At 39.5% G+C, this 23,826-nt stretch overlaps 2 protein-coding genes across 2 annotated transcripts; both read right to left on the minus strand.

Annotated features, from left to right (window-relative positions):
• LOC132972700 (protein TASOR 2-like) lies at positions 1–5,196 on the minus strand. Its single transcript, XM_061035732.1, has 6 exons — positions 3,392–5,196; positions 3,040–3,162; positions 2,809–2,962; positions 2,597–2,702; positions 2,173–2,354; positions 1–726 (listed from the first exon to the last, which is right to left on the minus strand). Exons 1-6 carry the CDS (start codon positions 4,661–4,663, stop codon positions 629–631), a joined length of 1,935 nt encoding a protein of 644 aa, XP_060891715.1. The 5' UTR covers positions 4,664–5,196; the 3' UTR covers positions 1–628.
• Positions 5,197–14,475: 9,279 nt separating this feature from the next.
• Positions 14,476–20,237, minus strand: LOC132972702 (protein TASOR-like). The gene is made up of 8 exons (XM_061035735.1): positions 19,805–20,237; positions 19,360–19,508; positions 18,948–19,043; positions 18,788–18,860; positions 16,058–16,149; positions 15,813–15,950; positions 15,374–15,507; positions 14,476–15,254 (listed from the first exon to the last, which is right to left on the minus strand). Exons 1-8 carry the CDS (start codon positions 19,833–19,835, stop codon positions 15,224–15,226), a joined length of 744 nt encoding a protein of 247 aa, XP_060891718.1. The 5' UTR covers positions 19,836–20,237; the 3' UTR covers positions 14,476–15,223.
• Between the last annotated feature and the right edge of the window lie 3,589 nt (positions 20,238–23,826).

The following is a 23,826-nucleotide window of genomic DNA, read 5'->3' on the forward strand; positions in this document are numbered from 1 at the left end:
TGCAGATTCATGAAACAACGAAATGCTTCTTTATTTCTCAGTCAGAAAAGTATAACAGTGAACAGTAATATACTTGAACATGTTACACTTGAAAACAGTTTAATTTTGTTTTTTGCAAAGCCTGTACACTGCAATAAAATAATAATGACGTACTAAAACAAATCAAATGTATGTGAATAGCCTTTTGACCAAAACGATTGTATAATTTAAAAAAACACTACAAATGATTGTGCTGAAAATTAATCAAGCCACGGCTGCAACTGAACAAGAAATATACATATATGTAAAAATAGCTTTTTTTAACAAGTTATCATTGCTATCATGTACAATAAAAATACGATACAAAATACATACATTATAAACAGTTCACCTGCCTTCATACTGGCATCAGTGACACTCTATTGACTGAAATATAAGTCAGTTTACAAATGAACCTTAAGAAAACCATGTCAAGCCATTAGTCATTTGTTAATGCTCAATTAAATAAAGATTATCCCATGTTGTAAAAAAAAAAAAAAAAAAGAGTTGTATATCTTCATTGAAGGTAGATCCTAGTTTCTCCTCATTTAGTGAGCTTCCGTTTTATTGAAAAAGCACAACTTGGGTTTGTCCATCGGACATTTTCAACTCAGGCTGAAAACGCTTCACTGGGAGAACACGTCAAGAACGAGTTGAATGTCGTCGTTATTATTCCATTACTTTCAAACTTGCTGTCTGTTGCTGTATCTGTAAAGACAAGAAACACACGTGTCATTCATTTTTCAGCGTTACTATCAAACATTAACAGACTAACCCAGACCCGATGCAGAAATGTATCCTGTACGAAAAAAAGTGTCTCATGATTTCTTTTTTGTTTTTTTACATTTCCAGTTACCGATTTGAGAGATGTATAAAACTACAGAGACCCAACAAAACGTTATTGTACAATATATTTAATTCAATTTTCACTCTCTTTAAAAAAAAGGTTTAATGTATTTGTGTAGAGAAATAGATGTGGTGGCATTTTTCACAACTAACTGCTTCTATGATGCGGACACTTTGGTTATCGAGGGACCGGGTGGCTTGAGGGACGGCCCCAGGACCTGTAGTACCCCCCACATGACCCAAGGGGGACACGCTCACAGACCTTCTCCAAAGCCACAGAACACTTGTAGACTGGATGAGCAAAACTCCCATGCACCCCCCTGGAGCTCTGCGAGGGTAAAGAGTCGGTCCTCTGTCCCACGACCAGGACAGAATCCCTTTGTTCCTGCTGTATTTAAAGTTCAACAATCTTCAGAGCCTCTTTCCAGCACCCAAGAGTCAACTTTCCCCCAGAGGTTGAGTAGTGTGATACCCCTCCAGTCCCTCTTTTTACAGATGGGAACCACCACCCCGGTCTGCCACTCCTCGGGCACTGTCCCATACCTCCATGCGACAGTGAAGAGTCGCCCACAATGTCTAGAGTCTTCAGCATCTTAGGGGGAATCTTATCCATACCTTGAGCTTTTTAAATACCTCTGTGACCTCTGCCAAGGTGAATGGTATTACTTTTGGACTGTTGTTGGCCTGCAGCTTGTCAGACTGGACGAGGTGGTTAAGGCCAGAATGCTGGCAAAACTGTAGACCCTCATGGACAATGTTTCCCACCCTCTTTGCAACATGCTTCATCATTTTAATAGCCGCAGACTAATTCAACGCCGCCGTTCAAAAGTACGATACAGGAGGTCTTTCACTGAAAAAACAAATGTGCACATGCCAAACCCACAGACACTGAACTGGACTAATTTATCCCATGCACTTACCACTCTACTTGAATATATCCTGACTACTGTTTATTATTGAATGTACATTACCTATTGTGTAAATTGTATTATCTACTATGTAGGAACTCCCCGTGAGACTATCTTTCTATTTAAAAAGTTTAGCTTTTAGTTTTTTATTTGTTGAATGCTGTTGAAGCAGTTGTTGCAAACCTATTTTGCCCTTAGGGATTAATAAAGTACTCTATCTATATGATGGGTATTAATAGTAGACAGGTATTCAATGCAGTACACTACTTCTACATTTAGGTATAAGATACATTTTTTCTAATACTTGCTATACCTTAATTGCATACCAAATATTAAAATTACAAAACAATATCAGGTGAATTATTGATTGTAATAGTGTACTCATGCTGTATTGTCTCACCGGTTATAAAAACAGTATAACGTGCAGATATATTCTGGACCTGTAGGCGGACCAAACATGTGAGATAATCCGGCTGATCTCTTGACATGAGGTCACACTCATGATAAGGCAACACTTCAATTATTCCAGCTTCTTGGCACCAGTTTAGGAGTTGCTTCTTCTCTTTTGCCTCTTGACTCAACCTAAATATGGAGGGAGCAAACATACACGTTTAGGCAAGATAATGGCGAGGCTTTTCCAATATGCACAATCAAAATCACTCTATTATGAAATGATTGCAATCGAGGATAAATGAGTTATAAATAATGGTTATTTTCTTTGTTAAAACCTTGTAATGTATTGTATGGCTTACAGAAAAAGACAGCTTTGTACAAAAAGCTTTGTATGTAAAATGTTTTTGTTATTTTCCAGAGGGGATCCATACCTTGCATTTTCTTTTAACCGACGGCTGTCTCTGTAATGCAGCATCCACTTCCACTTCCCTGTTTTACTCAGTCCTTGCAAGATCTCTGACATTTTTTTCATGTCACCTTAAATTTAAAACAAAGTTGATATTATGAGTAAAGCTAGGATAATAATAAGCAACTAACATGACACATTCTCAATCAACAGCTCTTTAGTTAAAAGTAGACTTACAAAGGCTGAGGGGCTCCAGTGCTGCCCCGTCCAACATTATTAAACCCCCCTTTGTGAAGAGCTCCTGATGGGTGAGGTTGACAACATCATCTGCTTCGTCAATCCCAGCAAACTGCACGCCAGGGGACTTCTTCAGCGCTAACAAGTGTGGGACCTGAGATAGCAGAAAGCTCAATCATCATTTCATTATCATTCAGGACTGCAACAGCATTTTCACTGGCTGTAAATTACCTCACAAATGTGCTCTGCAATGTCTTCATTCCTGAGGATGATGAGAAGAGATGAAGAAGTACCCGTATCAAGGAAAAACTCAGATGGCTGTACAGCAGTGTGGCCCTCTGCCTCCAACTGTACCTTTTGAAAATCAAGCACAAATTTCGCCATTAGACTTTAAAAGCTGCATACGTCTGCAACATTTTCATACATATTGTTGCTTAAAAAATGTACATGTTATATAAGGATATTTCTACTAATATTCTTACGATAATCCACTTAAAATGTATACCAAGAACCTAGGCAATGAACCATTCAGCTAAAATTAAAACAATTAAAAAATACAGCATTTTTTTAAAAATTGTCTTACCTTGGTTTCCTCAAAGAAGACATCATCTGACATCTCTAATATGTAGAATCTGTACTTAGTTTTGCGAGATTTCTTCACAACTGAGTTCAGATTACTGCGAAAACTATTGTCCATCTCCCTCTTCATTTGGTCACAGAAGTCGAAATATTTACTTGGTTCAGACCTTGGGCAACCTCTTTCCATGTGCTTACGTGTAGATGGGACTTTTCTGACAGCACAAATATTGTTCATCTTTTCCTCATACAGCTCGGCACATTCTGCAGTCACAGTAGACACCCCAGCATCTTCAATTGGTGTGCCTGTACCTTCAGATGACTTTTTAGAATGTAAAGCCTTTCCCCCCTCTGTGGTGGCTTCCAGGTCTTCCCTGTCAGACATGTGAACCTTGATTTTTTGTCCAAAAAGTGACGGTGCATCCAAGTGATCCACGGTTTCCTCCCGCTCTTCTAGACCTGAAAAGTGTACAGTCACGGGACTGGGGCAAGGCAGATTCAATTTTTCATGTGACTCAGGTTGGTGGATTGATCCCTTTTTACTTCTTTTCAGAAGCTGTTTCATTTTTTCTGAAAAGATAAGGCACTCCTGTTCCATTGACGCCTCAGTTGGGTCATCTTGTATGCACCGTTGAGAAATCTGCTCCAGAAATGAATGAGATCTCTTCCGGTTGGTGTTGTAGACGGTGCATGAGAGTGAGCTATCAGGGCCCAGGTAGAGACTGTCATCAATGCTGTTGTCATCTTTGTAGTCCACAAGTGAAGTTGATGCACTCAAGCAGTCGTTCTGATCCATGTCAAGACTCTCTGTAGCTGTCTGACCAACTCTATCTGCTGAACTATTTGTAGAGAAACCATGTTTTCCATTGACACGTTGAGATGAACTTTTTATACATCCAAAAGTTTGAACAGGGAGAGATGATGAAGAAATCTTGTTGTATTTTGAAGAGTCCCTTCTTTCGTTCTGATACAAAGGATCTTGGCATGCAAATGTATCTTTATCATACTTTGACTTACTGTCACCTACATGTGGCGACCAACTGCTCTTCTCTAAAAGTTTGGAGGCTTCTTGGGCATCGTTGTTTATTCCTTCAGAAGTCCCTTTGTAACATTCTCTCTGTTTCTCCAATAGCATTGTAGTGCGTGTAGTAGAGGTGACCAAAGGGATTTTAGGTTGTTTATTTTTGGCAAATTTTGACATTACAGAGTTATCAATTTGTCTGTCTTTTGAGAGGCTATCTGCTTGACTTTCATCACTCTTCGATGGTTTCACAGCCATGACAGGGCGACTGGATGAACATGGTTCATGACTTAAATTGGCTTGTGATGTTGCTGTGTCTTGGTCAACATTTGAAATAATGGCTCCCAAAGTAGAAATAGAAGAAAGGGAGTGGTGGGGATGACAATAACCTTGCCCTGAGGAAGATTCTTGTGATTTTTCTGTTCCTTCAAAATACTGTTGACGTACCAATGAGTCGGTCTTCTTAAGCTGCAACCCAACCCCAAGTACTTCCTCTATTTTACTTTTGAAAGGTGATATAAGAAAGTGTGCTGATGATTCTGTGTGCACTTTTTGTACTGAAGAGGAAGACACTGGTGCTGACTTTTTATGGATTATTTTCAACTCAGATTTGGAGAGGAACTGGTCTATACTTTGAAAAACTCTTAAAGTTCTTAGTTCAAGATCAGGGTGAAGACCATGATGAGGGTCAGAATCTCCGTTAACTGTAGACTTCTGACAAGGTTTTTGTTCAATAGGCACCTTTTCTTTTCCAGTTACTGAGCTTCCATTGAGGCATTTCTGAGTCAAAACTGTGCTTCTTTTATTACCACTAAGGATAGATGGATAACTTTGAGGATCAGAAGAAGTTATGGACTCATATGGTTTCTCATCCATAGTTGGTGTGGGGCACCGGTCGTCAGACCAACCTCCAGAGGCCCATGGCTTGCTTTCAGGAATATCAAGAAGGGATACTTTGCCTGTAGACACTTCTGCCTTTTTACAGTTGCAGTCTTGTGACTGTGAGTCATGCGGAAGTACTATATCCTCTCTAGAGATGTCAATTCCAATAAATGGAATTACAACTCTACCGTTACACTCTTCCAATCCCTCGTTTGTTTTGCCACTTCTTTGATCCATTTCTTTTGTCACTTCAGCTTCAGGCTGTATTTGCTCACACTTGGGTGAATGAGACTGATGAAGTGATAATTCCTTATCAGTTGTGTTATCAACCATTTGAACTGATTTGGTATCCCAATGTTCATGATCATCACTTCTTAGATTGAAGCTTGCCATTGCTTTGTTTTTGTTTCCTGATGCAACTCTGTTATTTGTCTGGGGAATACAGTTCCTTGCGTTCGACCCATCCAATGAACATGTGCTCTCATTCTTTGTTGCTTTATCAGCAGTACAAATGTCATTTTCTGCATTTTCCTTCACTGCAGGTTCATTACATTTGGCCTCCATGTTTGATGAGGAGTGAGGACCTTTTTCTGGGATGGCATGTTCATCGCTGCCATTTGCACAGAGCTTTCTCAACCGTAAATCATTAAACGATTCTTTGTTTTCCGCTTGTGGTAGCTGCTCATCCAGGTGTTCTGGGCATGTATACTTTGTGATGTCATCCTTCTTAACAAAGTCTTGGCCATTACACATCACAGACAATGGATGATTTTTTTCATCACTTTCAGTATCCACAGCTGAAACAGAACCGTCTTTCTCAACAAGCTTGTCATCTTCACCAAAGTGATCTTCTTTGATCACTTTACTTTCATTAATTGCACAGCAATCCACATCTTCATTCACATTTACAGCCTTGCTTTCTGAGACTGCCATAGGTCCCTCACTTGATAACCGCTTTTCATTTTCCATAAGATTTTCATGGCAAACTACAGCCAAATCTTTGACGGTTGTAGCCCCACTTTCCTGGATAAGTTTCGGATAAAGCTCATGATTATCATCTTGGTGAAGCTTTCCTTTTACTTCCAGTTTTTCTCCATATTTGGGTTCAATTTCATTATGCTGAAATGTCGGAACCCCATCTCCTGCTTCTTTGTTGGAGTCATCCATCGTGGATTTGGACAAAACCCTTTCAAGTGGTTGAACCAAACGGATCTCTGTGGCCTCTGAATTTACAGTGTCTTCTTTCATGTCAGTCTTGTCATTGTAGCATCCTTGTGGGATGGCATGTTCATCTCTGCCATTTGCACAGAGCTTTCTCAACCGTAAATCATTAAACGATTCTTTGTTTTCCGCTTGTGGTAGCTGCTCATCCAGGTGTTCTGGGCATGTATACTTTGTGATGTCATCCTTCTTGACAAAGTCTTGGCCATTACACATCACAGACAATGGATGATTTTTTTCATCACTTTCAGTATCCACAGCTGAAACACAACCGTCTTTCTCAACAAGCCTGTCATCTTTACCAAAGTGATCTTCTTTAATCACTTTACTTTCATTAATTGCACAGCAATCCACATCTTCATTCACATTTACAGCCTTGCTTTCTGAGACTGCCATAGGTCCCTCACTTGATAACCGCTTTTCATTTTCCATAAGATTTTCATGGCAAACTACAGCCAAATCTTTGACGGTTGTATCCCCACCTTCCTGGATAAGTTTCGGATAAAGCTCATGATTATCATCTTGGTGAAGCTTTCCTTTTACTTCCAGTTTTTCTCCATATTTGGGTTCAATTTCATTATGCTGAAATGTCGGAACCCCATCTCCTGCTTCTTTGTTGGAGTCATCCATCATGGATTTGGATAAAACCCTTTCAAGTGGTTGAACCAAACGGATCTCTGTGGCCTTTGAATTTCCAGTGTCGTCTTTCACGTCAGTCTTGTCATTGTAGCATCCTTGTAACATGTCAGCAATTCCGGAAGTAGTCTGATCTTTTTCTGGTTGAATGGTTACATCTTCCATTGCTTTCTGTTCAAGAATTCTTGGTACAGATGAAACATTAGTGTCCAATTGGCCAACTTTTTGCAGAGTTGTGCAGGTCCTGTTGTTTTTATAGGTGCTTCTGACATCAGTCACCTCTTTAATTATCTTTTTTGAGAGTACAATCTCTCTAAAAACCTAAAAAGGAAGAAGAAAACAGATTGTAATAATTAAAAATAAAATATTAGAATAAAAAATTCATACAATAAAAATCTGAGTGTTGTTCCTCTCTGGATTATTAGTTTGTTATTTTTAAAATATTCATCAGGAGCATATTTCCCTTATTATATTACGTTCTTTATTGTTCACATGTCTTCACATGGGCAAGTGAAATGATCAGTCTACACAACTCCCGTTTTGTTTAATATACAAACATCTACCACACGACATAAACAAACCAGAATTGTGTTAAAGTCTGGTAAAAGAGGCCTCAAACACTTTGACCCCAAGAATAAAAAAGCAGCATACAGTCCATTTTCTGACTGCTTATTTTGAAAAAGTCCTGTAACTAGGCTCAGCTATCATCACGTCTTTTTAAATCCATATTGATTCCGTGGCTTCAATAACCATTGAAACGCCAGTCTAAATAGGGATATAAAGTCGAACATCTGTCTTGTTTTCTTTGTGCCTGTGTGCCATAAAGTATGTCAGAGTCCTTATCTCACGTAGTAAGACAAATGGGTAGATGGAAAAACTAAACGGATGGTAAATTTAACTCTGAATTACAAGGTGCATGCAATTTGATCTAGGATGTCGGAACGCCATGTTGTATGTCATCAGGAACGCCCTCTGAAGTCAGAACAACGACTTGGAAACTCAGATGAACTTCAGTAACCCAAGCTCACAATCCAACATGGCTGCTCCATGCATCAACAGTAAGGTATAAACTCTACATTAGAGTGTTTATTAGCAACTTAGTCTTTTTTTGTGTGTAATTAAATCAGTATAGTGCAAGGAACATTTGTGGACATGTTGTCATTTTGCTTTTACGTGCAAACTATCATACAGTTTGTTGTTATCGCCTGGTATTAGCTAGCTCAACAAAAGGTACTCCTGGGGGCGTCCATGTTGTTTTTCCAACTTGTTGCAAACTCGTTACAGGAACCTGGTCAACTCCCCTGTGACGTCATTCCATGCTCTGAAATCCAATTTACGACATAATGGATCGTACCAACAGTTTCAACCTTAGAATTTCTTCGTCCAAGGGAGGGCTTGTGGTTGGTCATTTTTTGATTATTCCCAAATAAGAAGTCTCATTAATCGCTGATCATTATTGCTTTTCAAGTGTTGGTTTGAGATGCCAATTCACTCCAAGATGTTACAACCAAATAACAGTAACTGTTAAGCTTGGTAGCTATTTCAAGCATCCAATTTAAATGGATTGTAGTTCAATATAAACAAATTTCAAGTATGATAAGATTTACTAACAAACACTTACCAACAACAAATAATGTAAACTCCGATCCTGTTTAATACTGCTTGATATTTAATAAAGAATGTTCTTTCCCCAATGGCAGCCATTTAGGTTTGGCTGTGATTGGCTCAACCTCGGGTTGGAGGTTAGAAACATAACGTCTGGGCCCTGTTCTAAGTTGAATTTTAGAGTATTAGGAAACTGATGAAGATTTTTTAAATTTTTTTTAAGATTTATATTGGGGCTTTTTATTCCTTTATTTATTAGAGATAGGACAGTGGATAGAGTCTGAAATCGGGGCGAGAGAGAGTGTGGAACTACATGCGGGAAAGGAGTCTCAGGTCAGAATCAAAACCGGCCCATCCGAGTGGAGTACCACAGTCTCCGTACAAAGGGTCATGCACTAACCACTACCCCACTGGTGCCCCCTGACGTAGGATTTTTTTACCCCCATTTAGATCTCAAGAGGACTTTGTCTCAAAGTTTGGTTTGTCCCTTGTTACTAAACCGAGTACCTCAATTAGATTTTAGGTAGTTGCTTAACAATAGCATTGATTGTATGCCAAACCATTTGAAAATAGCAACGCTCCAAATGCATACAATTTTGTCTTTAATGTAATAGTAACAATTGAAACAAACCTTGGATGGACTTGCTTCCTGTTGTCCCTTGGATGACTGGGTGTTCAATGTTTTACTTGCTCCTTTCCATTCACTAGACACATCTGGGTCTTTGTTGCTTGTGACTTGTGAATCAGAAGTGACAACCTCTGCATTGGAGTTTTTCACAGACAAGTCCAAAATCATAGATCCATGGTCAAAAGTAAGTCCTTGGTTCAAGGCAGAGCTGTCTTTCTTGCTGAGGTCCAGTGCTTTTGAAATTGAAGGGTCTGAAGTGTCCGCCACATTTGGGAAATGTGCATCTGAATTGGCCTTCAACTCAGACTGGCCTGAGCTTGATACCAACTCACTGGACATTTCCAAAGAATAACTCTCTTCTGAACATGGTAATGTTGAGTTAGAGTCGATATGAAACAACCTGGGTGTTGACCGGCTGTAGAACAGACCTATCCACATGTGCACGATGAGCCGAAGCTCTTCACTGGAGTCTTGAACAGAGTAATCCCATGGCCTGTTGAAGATATGAAATTCACAAAAGTTAGCCCAATTATCTGAATATTATGTCAATCAATGCCATCTGAGCTGAACTAAAAGTGTAGAATATACATATATCCCATATTTGTCAACTAAAAAGCAGAGAAGTACAAAATGAATGCTGAAATATCTAACTCTACATATGTAAAGATATGTATAGCCATAAATATTTTTAAATATCGAGAACCCTTGTACAAAAAAATTAACTCAATATACATACCCATGCAAGGCTCGGATAATAGCTCCATCCTTTGAGTCACTTGCAAACTTGCTGTCTAGATTAAAATCGTAGTTCTCTTTCCATTGTTTTGTCACTTGGATAGATTCATTCTTGTTGACAAAGGTACGGGAGTGTCTGAACCTCCTTCTGCGCATTAAATGTTTTTTCAGGTCGTCTTGAGTCCTGCATACTTGTTCAACTTTATCTTTCTGAATGGCAGAGGGGTTAAATGTTCTACTTCCATCCTCATACATTGTCCTTTGATGCTGCAGCAGTCCAGAAGAACCACTTAAAGGGGAAACCTGGAAGGGTGTACCTGGCAAACCCAATGGTAGAGAGGAAGACGGAGGCAATGAGTAAGCATGTTCTTTAGATACCAAATCAACCAACTCACTGCATTCCACAAGATGGCTTGGTGATGGAGAATCGAGAGTCTGGATGGGTCTAGCAGCAGGCTGTCTAAGCAGGGCATGTAGAACTGACTCTTGATCAACACTGGTAACATCTTTTGTAAGGTCACACTTCTTCAAACTTGTCTCAGGTTGTCTCCCAAGTGCTGGGGTTGGTTGTGGCGGAACCTCATCATGACTGGCACTAAGAGCCAAATCAGCAAGTAAGTTCAAAGCATCTGTAGATGAACAAGCACTGTTCAATTTTTCCACAACAGTCTTCGTCACAGAATTATCCCTAGTACACTCTTTGTCATTGTGTCTTTCTCTTGCAAAACAAGCTGGAGTTTGAAAATGTAACCACCCTGTGAAAACAAAACAAAGGACAAAAAAGAGAAACTGCATGAGAAAAGGAAATAGCACATTGAAAGCATCTGAAACACATCACCAACATGAACAAAGAGATTGATTTATTAGACCAATAAAGCATTATCTAGGTGCAGATCCCTGATAGGATTTGCAAAAGCTCAGACCAAGCAAGAGCAAACGCAAACTAAAACTAAAAGTGAAGTAAGCGAGGTGAAGAAAAGCAAAGCAAAGCAAGGCAAAGCATAGCTGCTGAAGACAATTTTGGAAGTGAGAAAGCCAAGAAAAGGTGTGTTCCATTTTATACAAGCAATAAAATAATAGTTGAATAACAGAAAATTTAGACAAGACTTACATTTCTTTTTAACATTTTCTGCAGAGATGTCTTGATGCTTTTTGAGCGTTTTAATCCTACCTCTTCTTGGAAAAATTGAAGGAGGCCTTATTAGGATTTGACCTTGTTTTTCAAAGGTTTTTTCTTGCGTCTGTGATGAGTCTTCACTTTGTTGAATATCAAGACTTTCAGTTTTCTGGACCATCTTTGGTATCTCTGTAGGAGTCAGGCCAAGGGCATATGCAAAAAGAGGGTCAACTGACAGCACCTTTGACACTTCTTTGAAACCCAAATCAGTTTCATTACTCTTCAAAATACCAGTCTCTGGTTCAACTTTGTTCATCTTGAGACACGGCTCAGCTGCCTGGGCAGTACAGTCAGTGATATTCTCCAATGCAAGGGGTCCCATCTTCCTCTTTCCCCTAAGAAGAACTGATTTTAGTTTGCTCAAAAGGAATTCAGCCTTTGTCTGAGACTTTCCTGTTGTGACAACATGACTGGGATTTTCTTGAACCACTTCCGGAGGTGAAGTGTCATGACTCTTTGAAAGAAGTACAACACTCTCTAGACTAATATTTGATGAGTCATTGCCAGCATCTAATGGTCTTGAAATGCTGTGTTTTAGAGAAACAGGACTGACTGTGTCATTTTTAAGATGGTCACCTCCATTCCTGAAAGCTGTGGTCTCTATTTTGGCCAATGCTGTCTCTGGGGCTGTGCTAGCCTTTTGTTCCATTTCAATTGTGTCAGGAGATTCTTCAGAAGCAACAACCAACATTTTTTCAACTTCCTGTTCATTTGTGCTAGATTGAAGCTTATCTTTTAAAGACTTGATCTTATCAGCGATGTCTACAGATCCATGAGGAACTAAGATTCTTCCACATTCGCTCACAACCGGCTTCAAGTCCCAGCGCTCTGTTTTCCTTCTTAGAGGAAAAGCTTCCAGTTCCATCAAATGCTGCTGTACAGGATCTGTTTTTTTCTCCTCTGCAAATGATGGACCAACAGTACAAGATCTAACTTTTTTATTTCTCTGTGATAGTTTTCCAAATATGCGCTTTCGCCTTCGTGCTTTCCTCCAATCAGTAATGGTAGGTTTACTCGACTGTTGGTGGTCTACTGATTCCTTGGCGAGGTTATCCTTCAGACTTGCTGAGTTGTCAGACTCCACAGACATTTCTTCTGTTGGTAAACTGGGTGTCTTAACCCAAGTATTAGATACCTTTTTGCGACCTTTGGCAGGACCCCTGCGTACTTTTATAAATTTTATTTTTGGGAGAATGTTGACCTCCGGGGCATCCAAAAGCTTTTTGGCCCTTACAGTGTCATCAGTCAGTGTGTTCACTTCGGTTGTTTGTGATTTTGCTGTTGAAAAATCTGAAATCTGTAAGTCATTTAGCTTGGCAGATTCAGCACTGATCACACTCTCATCAGTTTGCTCTGCTGAAGTAATGCTGACAATCAATTCTGCAGGCAGTTCATCGGATGTAGAGGGAATCAGAAGACTTTTCGTCCTCATATCAGTTTTTATCAGCTCCCTCCGTTCAGATTGTTCAGTGTCTTTGTCAGAACCTTTAACTTGCAAATCATCTGCTTCAACATTTTGCGGATAAACTCTTAAGTCAACTGGTGCTTCAACACTTGTTACTGATGTCCCAACATTCATACAAGATTCCTGGCCTGACAGCTGATCTTCTGACCCAGTGCCAGCAGCAATTGTTGGTACTTCTTCAGGAGATGACAGGCAGATGTACAGATCATCATCAAGGTCTTCTACTTGGTTTTCTTGTCCAACCACCAGGATTTCCGAAGCCTTGGCCACAGGTATTTGAAAAGAGACCGGTTTGCTCAGGTATGACTGTAAGCTTTGCCATGCCCTGTTAGTCCACTCTGGGGATGCGTAGAGATGCTTGTGAGCACCTGGCACATCGTACTGATCAGCAAAGATGCCGACTTCCCTTGAGGGAATTAAGTCCAACCCAGGATTTACAAGTGCTGCATAATTCTGCATATGCTGTGCCATTACTTCACTGAGTTCTTCACTTGGATCAATGGGTGTTTTCTCAACTTCACCCTCTGCATAACTCAGTACAGGTAGAACCCGGAGGATTTCAGGTGGTATGGTAGGGTTTCTGTGTCCACATTTTGTGTCTGAGATAAATCAAGAAAGAGTAATAGTTTAATCTCTGCTTCTACATGAATAAAATAACATTGATTCTAAGCAAACACATATAAGTAATCTGAGAAACATATAAAAAATAACCACTGTTAAAAACACTCTGTAAGCACCTTTCTGTATAACTCGTGAGTCAGGAAACACAAATACACCTTGCAAAACCTCAGGCCCATTGGACCCAGTATCTGTGGGGGAAAAAAAAACCCAGATAAGATGAGGTCGATATGATGCTGATTAAGGGCTGTTGACAAAGACCTACATGAACAAGGTCATCATGAAACTGACAATATATGACAAAGTTCTTATTCTCATATTATCTTACCATCATACGAGGAGAAATGGGAGGGGTGCACCAAGATTAGGAATCCACCATCCTTCATTGGAATTGGAAGAGCCTGTGCAAAAAAGAGCACGTTTTTAAGGTACATTGTAGACTGTCGGATTGCAAGCAAGCACATTATTACGCAGACCAAAGATAGAAATTATTTTTTATTGAATGAATGATTAGGCCCCTACAGCATCTAAGATTTGAATATAAACAGAAACTCACAATATTATTCTCCTTGACCTCACACATCAGCAGAGAAAGTGAGTTGGTTTCAGCTACCTCAGAAGAAACAAACTCACAAATACTGCAGCATAGGCCATCCAAAACAACTGCAAGACAGCAAAGGAAATCATCAATATGATTGATAAATGCAGGAAATGTTTAGAAAATATAGCTCCTGTGAATAGTTTTTTTTTTTTTTCCAAATTGTCTAAAACTGCAGCACACCTTCCCCAGACAGGGAGCAGGTTTCGAAGACAGCTACTGGCAAACGTTGCCTCAGATCTAACATGGAAATCGCCCGGTCAACTTTCACCACTGGTGGCCTTTAATGAAAATATACAGCATAGAAAAGAGGTTATGAATAACATTTTTAAGTCATGTAGGAATACTGTGTGTATTTTCTAAACTTACAGTTCTGCAGGGATCAAGGCCCCTGCTGTAGACCTCAGCCTGACATCATAGAACTGGTCAACTATTTGAAGCTGACCCCTCCATGGAAAGAAATGACAAACTGAGGGAAAAAATGAATCATACATTAACAGTCCCATTCAGTAAAAAAAAAAGGTCGTATAAATTCTACAAATAAAGTATTTAATGAGGACATATTATACCCCCTTTTCCACCTTTTCAAACAGTCCCCTGTGGTCTAAATGAAACACATGTGCTGTGCTTTGGTTAAAATATAACATGAATCAAGCACCAGAGGAGGTTTGTGACCAGCTCTCTCAGAACGCTCTGTTTTGGTGTGTGTGTCTCTTTAAACACAATGAGCCCCCCCTGAGTTTTCCCCGTAAACATCAATCCTCTGTAGCAGGACTAAAAATGGCGGACTTGTGCAAAAGTTTTGCTCTAGGCTGGGGATGTAGTCCATGAGTGGAGATATCAGGGGAGGGGATTTTCTTTTTTTTTTACCAGAATCCCACTGTGACATCACAAGGAGAGCAAATTTGAAAAGGAGCACTCTTCTCCGTGTTGTAAGACTTATGCAGACTACAAACAAAGGACTGGATGGATTCATTTCATATTTTGTGGGCTGGTAGACACTCAGGTTACCCAAATATGTGTTCAAAAACATTGTAAAAGTGGATTTTTCACAATATGTCCCCTTTAAATCTTTTAAACGGTCACGTGAACGATTTTTTAAGTATGCAGCGGTGTATTTGTTAGCAAGAAATACTATTCCGACAGCAGTTCACGCGTGCTGGTTATTAGATTGAACTACCTTATAGCAGGGTAATAGTTATTCTGTTTTATAACATTATACAGAGTGAAGCCATACCAGGTTTGTTACCAATTTAATGAAACTTACTCAGTTTTTTCTCCTCACTGAAAAGAGAAATCAGAAAACATTGCATTACCATTCCTCAATTTCCACATGTTTAAAATCATATTTAGTACAGTGCACAGTGTAACAGTAAAGGGCAGAGCCTCTGTTTCTACAGTACCTTTCCTGATGGGGTGCTACAGGCGTTGCTTTGGTATCCGTGTATGAAAATGATACAATGGCATAAGGGCAGGCGGCACTGGGAGATGGAGACGTCTCACTGCTTCCATTATCCAGCAGCTCATACATATAGTACTGCAAAACCAAAACAAGAGGTACTTGAGCTGCCTGCTGTCTATGACACTCTTCCATGAAGATGGTCAACAATATTATAATGACAAGGAAGCACTAAACAGATAAAAGTTGCACTACCGAAACAACATCTAGGGATTGCTAGTCATGTGTTACCTCCTGGTGAAATCCATATATTATTAAAACAATGTACAGTGTACTTTTAATGCATCTACATTTTCTGTTCATTTTCAGCTCCATATTAAAGTGGTATGTACAGTGGGGTCAACTTTATGATTGTTCATCAGGGGTCGCACGCATCTTCTTACCTGGGTTCTTTCAAAGGCAAGAAAGGAGCTGGTTTTGTCAGATACTGAGGGCAACTGTTCTGACACATGGCAGTCAAACCCCACAGTGGGCACGGTGAAGGTTTGGGTGTAGTTTTCAAGAGTCTTTCTAACTCTCCCCTGTTCATAACAGAAACCAACAACACCGGCTTTATCCTGTTTGTCTGTGAATGAAAATACAGCCGCTACACATCACAAGCGAATATCACTCAATGCTTTTTCAATACCTTTGTCAGCTTGAGGATGGCAATGTATCCAGATTTCCCATGATACCAGCGATTGAGATCCAAACAGTCAGAGTACATTGATATGTAGATACCTGAGTAAAAGCAGAAAACATTCACTTAATGTGTGTTTGGGACAGACAAATACAGAGAGGGTTAATTTAGTCAGATTTGAGGAGCTCAAAGCTCAAAAATTACAATAAACTCTTAACTCTGAAGATTCTTTTGAAACACCTGACACTCCTTCTGCAGTAAGACCACACCTTAAAAGATGAATATGTCAAGGACACACCGCAGTTTGAATACCTAAACAATCTCACCCACTGCGGCCTTACATGATCTCTACACAATGGTGCATTGTGTGCGATATAGAGAATGATACCAGCAAGAGATTTTAGGATACAGAGTTAGTCTACAAGGTGTGAACAATGTTGTAGTGACTTTAGGCTCTATACGTATATTCAAATTGTTCTAAAAGAACGGCAGTTTTCCAATAATTTAACGTTAAAGTAACAACACACATTGTCGATTTTAAAGATTGGTTATTGCCCTTGAAATCAACCCCTTACTCTAGTTTCTGTGGAGAACATCGAACATGATAATTAATTCCAAAACAGTCAATTGTTTTCTCTGAGCAAGAGAATATCTGTCCAGGTTTCACAAGAAGAATAAGCTACAATCTTAGTTAAATTATAGAATTTTAAAAAACTACCCTTTTCTACCAAAGGTCTACAGGGAGAGACATGTAAGATCTATTTCTCTTTAAAAGGGGCCATATTCTGCTTTTTCTGGTTTTATGTGCTCTTTAGTGTGTTTTCCAAGTGTCCTGTGCATGTTTAGGCACATCTATGTGAAAAAATTCAAAGTCCGTGGAAACGCGGCTTCTCCTACGTCCTCCTGTTAGCTGTAGCATTAGCTGCATGTAACACTCGGTTCTAGCCCCCCTCGATAAAAATGTGTCAGTGTGACATCTTGTCAGTGTGAGATCACTGATCTAAGCCCATTGGCTTGTTGTGGCAAGCCCAGCAGCTCATGTTGCACGCCCATTAACTTCTGTGGCACGCCCATGATATGCCGTAGCCTGCGGTAGCACAGTAGTGCTAAGGTGCTAATGTTTTTGCTCCCCGGCCCTCGGAGCCAAAGTGGCTGAGCGACTGACCAATTACGGCAGAGCCGACAGGCCGACCAATCAGATCAGACTTGGCACACGTGGGGACTCTGAACGTGGGCACTTCAGAGCCTTAGAGAGAGAGTCAGGAGTGACCCGGTGCATGGAGCGGCAGAACATGAAAACTGACACTTTTTTCAAACTTTAGCTGTTGAGAACATACTTTAGTAGGTACATAGATTAAATATACGAACCCCAAAAAGGGCATAATATGACCTCTTTAAGGACTCTGACGTCAGCTGGCTAAAAGATATAAGAAGGGTATTGGCCTGTGAAAATGTTATTAAGACTCTAAGTGGGTGCTGGAGCCCCCCAAAAAAAACGAAAAGGTTCTTCTTCATTGAAAACAACAAGCTGGAAATCTGAACATATGAGGCAATACATACGAGCTAACTGGTTTGGCAGGTTTGGCACGTTTTTTATAGTCCCTCATCAGCCGTGTACAGCTGAAGAAAAGACATTTCAAAACACTACGAAAACCAACAATAGCATTTAAAAAAGTCTCTTTCACCCTTAAAAAAACAAAGCAGTCACTCATGTAGGATGAATGAGTCTGTCATGAGAATATGTTAGAGGACATATGATACAGGAGAAAGCAAGAATCGCAAACTTAAGGAAGTTAAACTCTTGTTTTGAAAAAAGCAATAAAGACACTAAAAAGATACAACCACATTTCATGAAATATAAATAGCTTTTACCCTCATGTGTTCAAGACAGCCCTCTAATTGCTTCGTTCTTATCATGTCTTTACAAATGAAAGACTTTTAAAATCTTTCTTTTCTATTTCAGGTTACCTTTTGAATGTCAAAATGTATTTTTTAAAGTCAAAATTTAGCGTAAAAATCCATCCTAGACCTCGATGAAAACAGGCCTGGCTGCTGAGTAAAACACAGATTAACCCTGTGCAACTTGACAAAATGTATAACACGTGACTCAGAGGGGCTCTTGTTTTCACGCGTTGAAAGAAAAACAGCTCCTTGATAAGACTTTAGACCACTGTTCATAACTGATAACTTATCACAGTGAGTTAGAAGAAAAACATAACAGACAGAATTTAATTCCAAGAGGCGACATGTTAAACTTGAAGTTATGGAGAGAAAAAAAAAAACAATACATGGTACAGAAGTATAAAATCAATGTCATACTGCACAGTGAAGCAGGCCATTTCTGACTCATACTAAGCAGCCTTCACTTTGTCTCAAGACCTGACATACAGTTTCTGTTTCACATCAAACTCTGTTCCACTTTCAATTCTATGTATTCATGCATTGAAGTTGCTTTCACTTTCAAAGGCAGAGCAGCACCAAACACTGCACAAGTACTTTTTCTTTTCCTGGAGCTGCACTACATATCCTGGACAGGCCGCACAAAAGGACACCAACAAGGACATCCTTTCAAGGGTAATAACTTGGGTTAACATATTTGTTAAGTTAAATAGCAATAACCTGCATTATTTTTTACTAAATAACCAGTCTTACAGAACTTCCTGGCAACCATGCTAAATCAATAACCTCTTGTATGCTCCTGCCTGAGTTGCATGTATTATAATGTCAGTGTAATCTTACCCTTTGAAGGATCTCCCAGAGTTGTGCAAGTGCTGTTTCCTGTTAATACGCCAGTTTCTCCAAGAGTGTTAGCCTTTCAAAAAAAAAAAAATACAATTGACATTCGGAAGAGTTGTTGGAACATGTATTGTCTCAGGTCTACCGTGTATCAAGTTATTACCTTGTTGACATCATCAAAGAGCAGGAAACCGTAGGATTCCTTCAGATCCTCTTCTGAATATCCTGCTGCTCTTCTTTTTGCTCGGAAGTCATTATACTGATTACAAGAGACAATAAAAAGAACGAGACATGACACATGTCCCTTTGATTTCCCGTTTGTGATTCATTTTTACAGTAGCACTTACTTATTAGCATCCACTAAAGGTTTTCTGATTGTAAGATTATGAAAGGGTTGGCTTCAAAGCAGTTAATCCAAAATCGACCGCATTGAAAAGGAAATATGTAACATATCTCTATTAATGATAACAGACACTGTACACATGCACAAGCGTTTTAAAGTTTTATTGTTAAGTATGGTGAATGTTTCATCTTTTTTTAAATAGTTGGATGCAAGGGAAAATATTTGGACTGACCTTTTCTTCTAGTTTAGGGTTTTTCAACAAGAAAGCGGACTTGTATTCAAAAGACTGTTTAGATTCTTCATACAAGTACGCACTTTTGAGTGGGGCCAAAATATTCTTCTGAAATACGTCAGAAGCTTCTGGCACAGGTACTAAAACACCTAAAAGTGGACAAAAAAAAAATGAACATGAAGTGAAATTGCGGAATAAAAGCAGACAGGCTCTAAACTCTGCTACAAAAAAAAAAAAAAACTTTCACAGTTATTGCACAAGACTGGGACGGTTTGTCCTGTGAGGCGACACCTAATCCAGCCGTCCCTTTTCCCCTCAAACTACATAATATTAGGAGATGTTTAACTCAAGTGTGGATCTAGGCCTACTAGAAATCGTATCCTACACTCATTATTTTACATTTAAAGTGAAAGTTACAGCAAGGGGTTTTCCAAAACCACATCACCTTTGCTCGAGGCACCATTGGCACTTTCCATTGCTGACCAGTTATGAAATCAGTCGTTCTCCCTTTGCCCTTCGTTGAAAACTGTTGTCTCTTGTTTTATACATTACGGCGGATTTTTTAAACCCCATGTACACTGTTTTCAATAAAGCCTTTTCAAAGTAACTTGATCCGTCGCCCAGTTTCGACACACATGATCATACGACAACCAGGAAGTTAAAAAAATAACCCCGACTGTCCAAACGCGTAGAAACACAAAATATCCACTGAAATCCACGCTTTTCGTTTCATATGCAAGAAATCCTCGTGAACCAGAAAGATCCCTCGGTCTTCATGGAGCGACCAGCTACGCAGTTAAGGTCCATTCCGAAAAAGAAACAGAAACCTATCGACGAGGTACAGCGTCCATCTTGAAAGTCTAAACCAAACTGTGACGGTGGAGTGGCTCCTCGACTGCGCCCGGGCGTGTGTCTGTTTTTCCTGTTCCAGTCAGTCAGAGGTTCCAGGAGAGGAAATTAATGATTGCTAACCCAAAACGACTGACAAGAGACCAACCTGCGTGACTACTCCATTCCGCAGATATATACTCTTCAGTTAGATTCATGGTTAGATTAAACAAAACAAACAAAAAAAATGCAGTAGATTTTAATGAAGTATAACTTTAAAGGTTGAAGGACTAGTTTGGAACAGTGTCATTATAAATAAAGACTGTAGTGCTGGGATTTTACTGTTCTCCCAGTACAATTTATTCTACATAACTTTTGCTACTTTTATAATAAAATGGGAAGTTTAAGTAGCCTACATTTACCTGGCTTTTTTTTTTGGCTTTATTTGGGTTAAAAACCATTTGGAATATTTTTTTATTTTGTATTTTTTACAACAACAAAAAAAATGTGCTCACCAAGATGATGTAGGCTTGTGGTTACTAATATTATTAATATTCTAATATTTTCCTTGAAATTGTTGTTCAAAAATATAAAACGTTACTGGACAGCTTTAAGACACTTGTATGTTTTACTGAAATACTTCTGTGTCCACCCCAAATGTGGAAAATCTTGGTTTTGAAAGTAATGTGGGAGTGCCTTAAATTACACTGATCTTAATGGCCAGCAGGGGGCGATTGTACCTGCTACACAAAAAAAAAGCAGTCGCAATCCCGCTTATTTTAACAATTAAAATTAAGTTTATTTTCACATTGGCTAGCTTCAAGGTGCCACCATCCTTTCTCTGCAGTTTTATAGCTTTATAGTTACTGACATGAATATGGCCTTTATTACTTTAGTGGTATGTAAACCACTGGATCCAGGGTATGGATCCAGCTATTGAATGTGAAGTGGTAATAATATAAAGAAGTGGCGTTGGACAGCACTGTGGTGAAATCGCACGTCCCAGGTACAGAGACTCAAGCCTTGAAAGCTGACAGCCCAGGTTTGACTCCAACCCTCATTTTACGCATTTTACCCCATGTCATTCCCAACTCTCTCATCCCAGTGTCTTATCCATTGTCCTTCCTACATTCAGGGTAGAGTTCAAACAATACGCTGATAAAAATCAGATATAGGTGTTTTACTACATAGCCCGTTGGAGCCATAATTCACATCTAGCAACCCCGCATCTTCACCTGCTGTGAAAATGTTGAAACTTTATTATTATACTGTGATAACACACCTACCTGGGAGTGTCTGAGAGTCATATCTGTATCTTTTGTAATAAGTAACAAGACAATGAAATATGCACCAATATAAGCTGGAAAATACGAGTAAGGTTTTAGCATGACATTGTCGGACTGGCTGCCAAGTTTAACCTGACACTACCTTTATTTATATTTCACTGTTTGCTTTAAAGTGGTGATAAAATGTTCTGTTTACTGTTATATCCATGTTTACATTTTGATAAACAAGGCCAAACTCTGAAGCTTCACAACCACTGCTGCCAGAATAATTGGTCTGCCCACACCCAACCTAACAATACTCAACAACAGGGCCATCACAAGTATTTTCAACCTCAATAGAACAGGACATCGCACATCCAGCGAACACCACCACCTCACCCCACTTCCCTGAGGACGGAGGTACAGAGCACTGAGGTGCAGAAGGGCTCGCGTTGGAAAAAAGCCTGATCCCTGCTGTTGTAGCTGCCCTGAACAAAAGGCCTTGCTGAACAAGCCAGATTGGGAACATTTGATTGTGGTTGAACTTTGTTTGATACACTGTGTTTTGTGTTCGTTGGACAGAAATGGGGCTGTCAAAAGGAATTTCACCATGGGGACAATACAGTCTAGAGTCTAAAACCTGAAGAATCCCATAGGCTATCACATCATTTCCACTACCTGGCCAAAGAGGTGTGCAAAAATGACACATTTCTGAACCAGACAGACGCTACGAACAGAAAAAATCTTACAATGTGAAATTAACATTCACATTTGTTATGGTATAGACTCTCAACAATTATAACTAAGTCTGACTGGAATGCACTCAAACTTTGAACTCTATTCAGTTACATGAAATGATCAGTGCACCTGAATAGCAGAGCCATAATCACGACGACTTCTTCATCAATATTTATGCTCGCTATGGAGACTAGATCAATGACGGACAATGTGTAAATCTCCAAGGAAGAAAGGAAGGAAACATACATGGAAAACCATTTTTACAACAGATAACCTCTCTCACCATTTAAGTGCTCGAGAGTTTGCAGGTCCTTTAAACTATTCTTCTCTGGCACTTGCACTTCATCATGAATCTCCACGGCTCATTCACCTAAGATGCGGAAGACGAAAAGACTGCTGGCACCTGCCCAAGTATTATGATTTACCAAGGGGAACTCCAGGACTTTCTGGGCCACCTGAGACTTTACCCAAACAAGTTAAGCTGCAGCAGGCATGCATCACAGGTTGGCCACTCGAATGACGAAGGGATTTTTGATGTTTTAAGTTTGCAACAATATCTTTCTTATAATCAAGGGATGCATCAGACATGGTTGGCAACCTTACACTTTGACTTTCCTAAATACAACCCTAAGTTAAAAAAGACTGGGATGTTGTATAAATTCTAAATCAAAACGAAATGTGATGATTTACAAAGAATTGAACAACAATATTTCATCGACAATAGCACAAAAAGAAAATATCCTGTGTTGAAACTGAGAAATGTTACTGTTTTTGGAAGATGATATGCCTATATTTTGAATTTCATGCAGACAATATGTTTCAAAGAAGTAGCTGACAACAGGTCAGCAACATGATTCGCTATCAAGAGCGTCTCAGAGAGCCTGTAGTAAGGTTTGAGAAGGTTTTCAAATGCTGGAAAATAGTGTAACACTTTAAGCATTATGTTTTTGAACCAAAATAATAATAATCTGGGGATATCATCATATACTACATAACACCTTTAAAAGATTCAAACAATCTGGCCGTAATAATCTGGTCCTAAAATGGCCCTGCATGGGCTCAGAAACACTTCCATAAGCCGTTGTCTGTGAGCACAGTTTGTCGCTACATCCACAAATGCAAGCTGACACTGAAAGTCAACCATTAACAGAGGAAACAACATATACTGTACACCAGACTCATATGTGCTGCTTCCCTTTCTAGGTCTGGGCTCATATAAAATAGGCTGAGGCAAAGTGAAAAACTGTCTTGAGTTCTGACGAGTCTAAATTTTAAATTCTGTTTGGAAATAATGGACACTTGGGCCTCCAGGCAATGGAGGAGAAGGACCATCTGGCTTGTTTAAGTCAAAGTGAACTACATTGTCAATTTTGCCAAGTTTGTGTTGGACAAACAGAAAAATCCAAAAGAGTAATATGCACGCAAGATGAAACAAGCTCACAGTTCACCAGCATCCATAATGGTATGGGGGTGTGTTACTTCTCAGAACATTGGTAACCTGCACATTTGTGAAGGCTCAATTTATGTTGGACAATACAGGTTTTGAAGCAAGCACATTGTCTTTTCAGAAAAGACCTTACTTATTTCAGTGAGATATTCCCAATCCACTGCTTGTATTATTAGCCCAGCTACGTAG

This window comes from Labrus mixtus, chromosome 4, assembly GCF_963584025.1.
Source record: "Labrus mixtus chromosome 4, fLabMix1.1, whole genome shotgun sequence".
Classification (NCBI taxonomy): Eukaryota; Metazoa; Chordata; class Actinopteri; order Labriformes; family Labridae; genus Labrus; species Labrus mixtus.